The sequence below is a fragment of the Eumetopias jubatus genome, unplaced genomic scaffold (genome assembly GCF_037043125.1).
Source record: "Eumetopias jubatus isolate StellerSeaLion01/CBP00866 unplaced genomic scaffold, mEumJub1_p1.0 scaffold_13, whole genome shotgun sequence".
NCBI lineage: Eukaryota > Metazoa > Chordata > Mammalia > Carnivora > Otariidae > Eumetopias > Eumetopias jubatus.
Window position 1 is genome coordinate 25,634,121 of NW_028274819.1, and position 7,207 is coordinate 25,641,327.

Below are 7,207 nucleotides of genomic sequence, written 5' to 3' on the forward strand. Positions count from 1 at the left end.
CACGTGCCCATTGTAGTTAGGCTTAAAAAGGGGGCATTTGTCATTTTAGTCTGCACATCTGGTTCTATCATACTTGCCAAATGATTAATATAGGAATATATCGCAGTGAAATCCTTTTATATCAGTTTTATTTGCCAGGAAATAGAATCCTTTCCTCTCCCTCCCCACATTCTCTACTGAACTCTTGAAATTTCCTGCACTACGGTTCATTTGAGTGAACAGGACAGAGAAACTGCTCTTGTCTTTGTTCAGTTCTGTTAGTTCCGGTAATCACAACTGGGGTATATATGCATCCTTTGTTTTAAAAAGCACACACACAAGGGAGAAACCCTAAAGCTTATTCTAAAAGCAGGTAGGGCATCAGAGATCTCCCACAGTTAAAACCACAGAAATTAAATTCTAAATTTTAAACTCCCTTTTATTGAAATATAAGTTTGTTTAGTATATTTACAACACACTTTATGCACATATATACACAGAAGGCAAATTTTGTCAAATAAAAAAGTTTTTCTTAATAAAAAACTAAAATAAAAACAAAGTAAAGTGCATGAAACTCATTTTCTTCTGGTGAACAACATCATTGTCAAAATTTTGGTCGGAGGGGAGGAGGGAGGAAGAAGAAATTCATTACTTGACTCAGTGCAATACGGCCGGTCCTGCATTTGTAGCCTTTAGGCCAAAAAGACATGGGGTAAGGAACAAGTCAGACAAATTGTCAGGGTCTGGAGGACCCCCCCTCCCCCGTTCTGAAGGTCTTGCTCTCTTTGTCCTATCGGGAGCCTCCCCCCCCCCTTCCTAACAGTGATCTCACCATGAACGGTGCTGGAACAAAGGCAGAACACAGGAAGGGGGCTCCACCAGCCAATGTCACAGCCCTGCTCCGGGGCCACCAGCGCGTATTTGGGAGAAAATGCACAATTAGCTCAACGGCTCAAATAGAAGTTTTCCTTTTTCGGAACGGGGAATGAGGGGGCCAGGGAATGGGATGCATCTCCCACAGAGACGGCCAGCCGGGGGCCAGACTCCGGCCGCCAGTTTCTTCGGATCCAAACTCCGTGCTGACGCAGGGCAGAATCCTTTTATAGGCTGGGCGGAGGGGCTGTTACACTTCTCGCCCCGGTGAGCTCGTCCTCCCCGAACTTGGGAAAGGAAACAGCGCGAGGCTGAGAGAAAGGGGCAGGTGGGTGAAGCCGTGAAGTTTCAGCCTCCATGCCGCTGGGGCCACTGGCTGGGCGTTGGCCGGTCCCAGGCGGTGGCCGAGGCGACGGCCCTTCCCCCATCATCCATTCCCCAGCCAGGGGGTCTCTCCCTCTCTTCTTCCGGGGGACGCTAAGTCCCCGGTCGGCGGCCGTACTTGGCCTTACAGTGCAAAATGTGCTTGGCGAGGAAGTCGAGGCGGCGCTGCAGCAGCTGAGCGTGGGGGTCGGCGAGCGCGGCCAGCTCCGGGAAGCGAGGCTCGTGGTGCTGGTAGAGGCGCAGCAGCCGGGCGGCCGCGTCCTGGCCGCGGTGCAGCTCCAGGACGCGCCGCGCTGTCCGCTCGCGGAACACGCACACCGACTGCAGCAGCGGCTCGTTATACTTGTCCCACATGCCCGCCACCCGGTAGCCGTGCACCAAGCCCGCCTCGTTGTCCAGAAAGACCAGCGCCCCGCCGGGGCCGCGGTGCAGGTTGCTGGTGGCGCGCTGCATGACGCGCGGGTCCCACTGCAGGCTGAAGAGATTGCTGACAAGCCGGTCGAAGTTGGCCGTCAGATAGTCGAAAAGGATCAAGTCGGTCCACTGCACCAGGTCCACCAGCTCCGCCTGGCTGCGGTTGGCCAGCTCGTCCCCGGCGGCACGCAGGGGCCGCAGCTGGCCGTCCTCGGAGCGCCAGGGCGCGGGCACCACCACGTCGGTGAGGTTGGGCAGCCAGCGCGTCAGGCTCACCACGCTGCCCTCCGTCCAGTGCGCCGCGCGAAGCTCCTCCTGCACCTGCGCCCACTGCGCGCCGCGAGCCTCCACCCGGGCCAGTGCCAGCGGCGGCACGTGGCGCTGGAGGCCCAGCAGGCGCGCCAGGTAGTAGGACAGGGCCTCGCCCTGTATCTGCTCAGGGTTGATGCCGTAGCGTACGCAGGCGCGGGTGCCGTCGGAGAAGCGAGCCAGCCGGTTGGAGCTGCGCCCGCAGCCGCCGCGCTCCAGGGCCACCACCCGGGCGCCGCGCGCCGCCTCCAGCCACGCCGCCGCCTGCGACTCGGAGAAGCCGCGGGGCACCTGCTCCTCCAAGCCGCGGCTCCAGAAGACGCCCCCGTGCACCGCGGCGCGCCCCTCGGGACCCGGCCGCCCGGCTGGCACGTGCCGCCCGCGCTCGCCCGGGGGCCTCCGGGGCTGGCGGTCAGCGCCGGCCGCCAAGGTGAGCAGCGCCCGGAAAGTTTTCAGGGAGCCGCCGCGGCCGTCCCGCGCCAGGGGCGGGGGCAGGGGGAAGCGAGGCGCGGGCCCCGGGCCGCCGCTCCCGGCCGGGCGCCGGGGGAGTCGGTCTTCGGGCGGCTGGGTGCGCGGCGGCAGGAGCCCGCCCCACAGCGCCAGCAGCGAGCCCAGCGCCAGCAGCCAGAGCCCCGCGGCGGCGGCGGCGGCGGCGGCGTCCCGCATCCTTCTGCCCATGCTCCCCCCCCGGCCGTGCCGGGGCCGCCGCCGCTTCAAGCCGAGCCCGGGCGCCCGGGTCCCCGCGGCGAGGCGGGCCCGGCAGCGTGCTGGCTCCGGGGCTCCGGGCGCCTCAGCCTCATCGTGGCCGCGGGGCTCTGCCCGGCGCTCTGCCCGGCGCTGGGAACTCGCCGCGCCGCCGCTTCCCAGCTGCTTTTGTATTTCGCTGTGAGACCCTCGGGCGGGCGCGATTCACAGGCGCCCGGACCACGTGGGAGCGAGGGGGCTCCCCCTCCCCCTCCGCGGCCGCCGCTCCCCGCCCCCCACTACCCCCGCCCCCTTCCCCTCCTCTTCCCCTTAAAGCGGCGATGGCTCCTTCGGAGCGGGAGAGGCGGCCCCACTTCGGTCGGGGACTTCGGGGCCTGGTGGAAGCCGGGCTAGCGGCGCCCGCGCGGGGGCGTCGGAGGGGGCGGGGCCGAGCCAGAGCTGCGCGGGGAGAGGGAGGGACGCGCCTCTGGTCCCGGCGGGGGTCAGAGTGGTCGCCTGGTACCCCGCGCCGGGGCAGCGCCTGGCCTCCTGCAAAGTTCCGAGTGACCCCTGTCGCGCTCCGGGCGCCGCCTGGCGCGGGTTGGGCGGGTCCCTTCGCCTCGTTGGTTTCCGATGGTGTGATTCACCCTGCCTTATGTAAATCCACGGGAAGCTCCGAGCCACAGAGAATGTGACTCCAGCCCAGTTAGAGACAACTTTGAACCGACACCCCCTTTCTGAGCGCGCCTACCACCGCGGGTCACTGCGGGCGTGTGCGCTTTGAGCTTGGTCGTTGCGTCTTCCCAAGGGACTCCCGGGGAATTAAACCTCGCTGTGCAAGTAATAGAACACCTAGGCCAGCTCCCAGCCGTTCGTTCATCCGTTCATCGAAGCTCGGTCTCAGGGCAGTAAAACCCACAGAATCTCCCCGTGCTCCTGGAGCTTACGTTCCAGGGAGAGGTTCAGGTTGCTATGAGAACATTGTAACCCAGGATCCGACCTAGTGCAGGAGGGAGAGGTGTCAGAGATTCTCTCTCCAAAGAAATGACATAATTTTGCCCAGGAGGAAACTGAGGCGGAAAAGGCTTGCTCAAATACGGCGGACTTAGCCAGTGCACAAACTAAATAAAATTCAAACTCGGACCTTCTGGCAGCACGCCACCTGATTTTCCCTCCATCAGGAAAGCTCATTTTTTATCAAGTTGCCAGCATTTTCATTTTTTTTAACTCACTGTCATTTAGCCACCTGATTCTCCAAATGTGATTTTCAATTCAAATGAAAAAAAAAATCCCCATATTACATTTGACTTGCTGGTTTAATGGTTTCAGGGAAAAATAAATGGTTGGGGGGCGGGGGGTGATGGGGAGGGTGGAGAAAAAAAAAAACCCAAAACAATGACAAAAGAAACCGCACCGTCTTCCAGCCACCCCTGGGTTCAAGCCACCAAGAAGGCTCTTGGGCAAGAATTGCCTTCCTCCCTTCCCTCTCTGCAGGAGTGTGTCCCAGATCCAAACCAAGATTCCCAGGTAAGACGCAAGATTGGGGGTGGAGGTGGACTCCACCTCTTGGAAGCAGGAGTTAGAAATCTGGTTTTTTTACACGTGTTTTTCTTTTTATCCCCCATCAGGTGCACATGGGGGTTTTCAACTTTATTAGTCCATCAGCTGGCACTTCTTATATTTTATTCTCCACAGAATGAGTGTTTAGAGTTATAGGGCAGACACCCTAATGTTTGTGCTTGAACAGAGGCATCAAGACCACATCTGGAGCCTTCTAGAGCTGACCCTGTATACCCTCAAGTGTTTCCATATTGGCTGAAGTGTGGAGTCTTTGTTGAATCTGTTCCGCACCACGCAGCTGTATCATGCCTTTTTTATACATCTTATCTGATGCTGCGGTCACTATGGCTCCGATATGTAGGCATCAAAACATAGTAACTCATTAAAAGGTACTGTTCCTGCTCTGTGTGAGCTCCTCACCCTCTATGTTAACCTAGAGGGCAGGGACTAATATTTCCTAACATTTTATTTCTCTTACCACTTAACATAGTATATTACACTAAATAGGTGCTCAATAAATTGAATTTGATTTTTTATCTTTTGGTTTAACTTCTGAGCATCTTTTTTAGTAATGCAGTGCTTTTAGCTTGGGTAAACGGTAAGCAAGATCGCCACCTTGTGGGCATAAGTGGAATATCATCTAATTAGAGAAATGTGTATACATGTTTAAGAGGATGATTCGTTATTTCAGCCAAATTCTGAGCATATGACGTCGCTACCACAGCCCGTGACATGTCCTAGGTGCTATGGAGAAATCCAAAGTAGTTGGTGTCTCTGTCTCTGAATTACAACGGATAGTTCATTGTCATTGTCTGAGGAGTCCCTCTGGTCTGTTTTTTCAGGGCTGCCTGGCCCAGGGCCTGGCACTTACTGAGTGTTCAATAACAGTTTGCTGAGTAAATCATTGGAATGTTGATGAGATTTTCTGCAAGTGGTATGTATTGATTTGAAAAAAAAACCAACTTACTACTGAAAGATACAAAATAAGAACTTTCATTTTAGCGACACCTGGGTGGCTCAGTCGGTTAAGCGGCTGCCTTCAGCTCAGGTCATGATCCCAGGGTCCTGGGATCAAGCCCCGCCTTGGGCTTCTTGCTCGGCAGGGAGCCTGCTTCTCCCTCTGCCTGCTGCTCCCCCTGCTTGTGTGCTCTCTCTCTCTCTTTCTGACAAATAAATAAATAAAAATCTTAAAAAAAAAAACCCTTTCATTTTAAAAGGAAAAAAAATATTGGCGAAGGCTCCGCATAATGTAGGAAGGGGAAACAGGTGACTTTCATTTTAGGAGGGCTGGCCTCAAACACAGATACTCCAAATCCCAGAATCTTTCCATCATGTTCCTGGTATTGATGAAGAAACTGGGTCTTAAGTTGGCTAAGATCTTACCTCTGGGAAGAGGGCCTGACCTTATCCTAGCCCTTTGCCTGCAGCCACAGGACCCAATGCACCATGTACCACAATGGGAAGCACTAATAGAAACTTGAGCAAGTGCACTGAAATACAGAAAAGCACCAAAGGACTAAAACCAAATAAAAACTAAAAAACAAACCCCAAGTGGAATGCCATTTTAAAGTAGTATTTGATTATTTTAGACAGCGTTAAAATACTGAACATGCTCGTCTGGTTTACCTGTAAGATGACAATGTTCCCACTTGCCTTAGCCTCCCAGCCTGGGACGCTCCCCTCCTCCACTCATGGCCAAGCCCCTGTAGCTCCTTGGGAGAGCACCGTTCGTCACAATGTGCAATCCCTGGCCCTCCTGCCCTTCTGGCAGTGGCTTGGGGATGAGGGAATGTGCTGCTCATCTGTCCCTACCTAGGAACCTGTTTTCACCTCGAAAACTTTCTTAACATGCCTCAGAGCTTCTCCCTGAGCCTCGACTTCCAATTGCTTCAAATTTTTCCATAGTCCCGTTGGAAGAATGATCTGACTCATTTAACAGTGCCTCCTGGGAAAGCGGGGGCGGGTGGCGTTGAGCGCTGGGAGCAGGGCAGGAGGCTCGGAGTTGGAACGTGTCCCAAGTCTGACATTTCCACATTCTGGCTGTTTCCTTTCTGGCTGGTTGTTTCCCTTCTATGAGTTTGGGTTTCCACATCTGAGAAATGAGGATAATAAATCCTGCCTACCTCACAAGGTTGTTAGGAAGTGCTAGCGAGACATTAATAGGCACTACAATGCTGGCAGCAAACACCGAGTGCTTATGATGGGCTTGGCACAGGGCTTTGTCTGCTTCATCTGGCACACACACGTTTCCAACAAATAGGGATGTGCCCACTTTGCAGATGGGAACACTGAGGCTTAGCCACTGACAGGCCCACGGTCATATAGAAAGTAAACGGCCAGGCTGAGATTCCAGAATGATGGAGGACAAACCCTTGGCAAAAAAAAAAAAAAAAAATACTGGGAAAATGTCAGATATAAAAAATTATTGCATTTAATCAAAGTAAGCTTAACTCAGATTAAATTTTGCTTTGAAATGTTCTCAAAGGTTGCTACTAACTGAAACGGTTAAGAGAACAAACCCTCAAGCCAAATTGTCTGGGTTTAAAACTTCCCAGGTGTGTAACCTTGAGTAAGTTAGTTGGCCTCTGTGTGCCTCAGCATACTCATTTGGAAAATGCAGTTATAATAGTCTTATTGGTGTTACTAACACTGACGGTAACAGTTATGTAACATCTGATGGTTAATACTAATTAATAGTAACAAGCCTTATAGCTTATTGTGAGAATTAAATTAGTCCCTCTATTTTTTTTAAAGATTTTTATTTATTTATTTGACAGTGAGAGAGGGAACACAAGCAGGGGGAGTGGGAGAGGAAGAAGCAGGCTTCCTGCCGAGCAGGGAGCCCGACGTGGGACTCGATCCCAGGATGCTGGGATCATGACCTGAGCCGAAGGCAGACGCTTAACGACTGAGCCACCCAGGCGCCCCAGTTAGTCCCTATATTTACAGTGCTTAAAAGAGTAAGAGTTCACGCGGGGCGCCTGGGTGGCTCAGTCGTTAAGCA

At 54.1% G+C, this 7,207-nt stretch overlaps 1 protein-coding gene across 1 annotated transcript; it reads right to left on the reverse strand.

The window, feature by feature from the left end:
• Nucleotides 1–816: 816 nt before the first annotated feature.
• FJX1 (four-jointed box kinase 1) lies at nt 817–2,637 on the reverse strand. Its single transcript, XM_028096507.1, has one exon. The coding sequence runs from the start codon at nt 2,635–2,637 to the stop codon at nt 1,330–1,332; it is 1,308 nt and encodes a 435-aa protein (XP_027952308.1). The 3' UTR covers nt 817–1,329.
• Nucleotides 2,638–7,207: the final 4,570 nt, after the last annotated feature.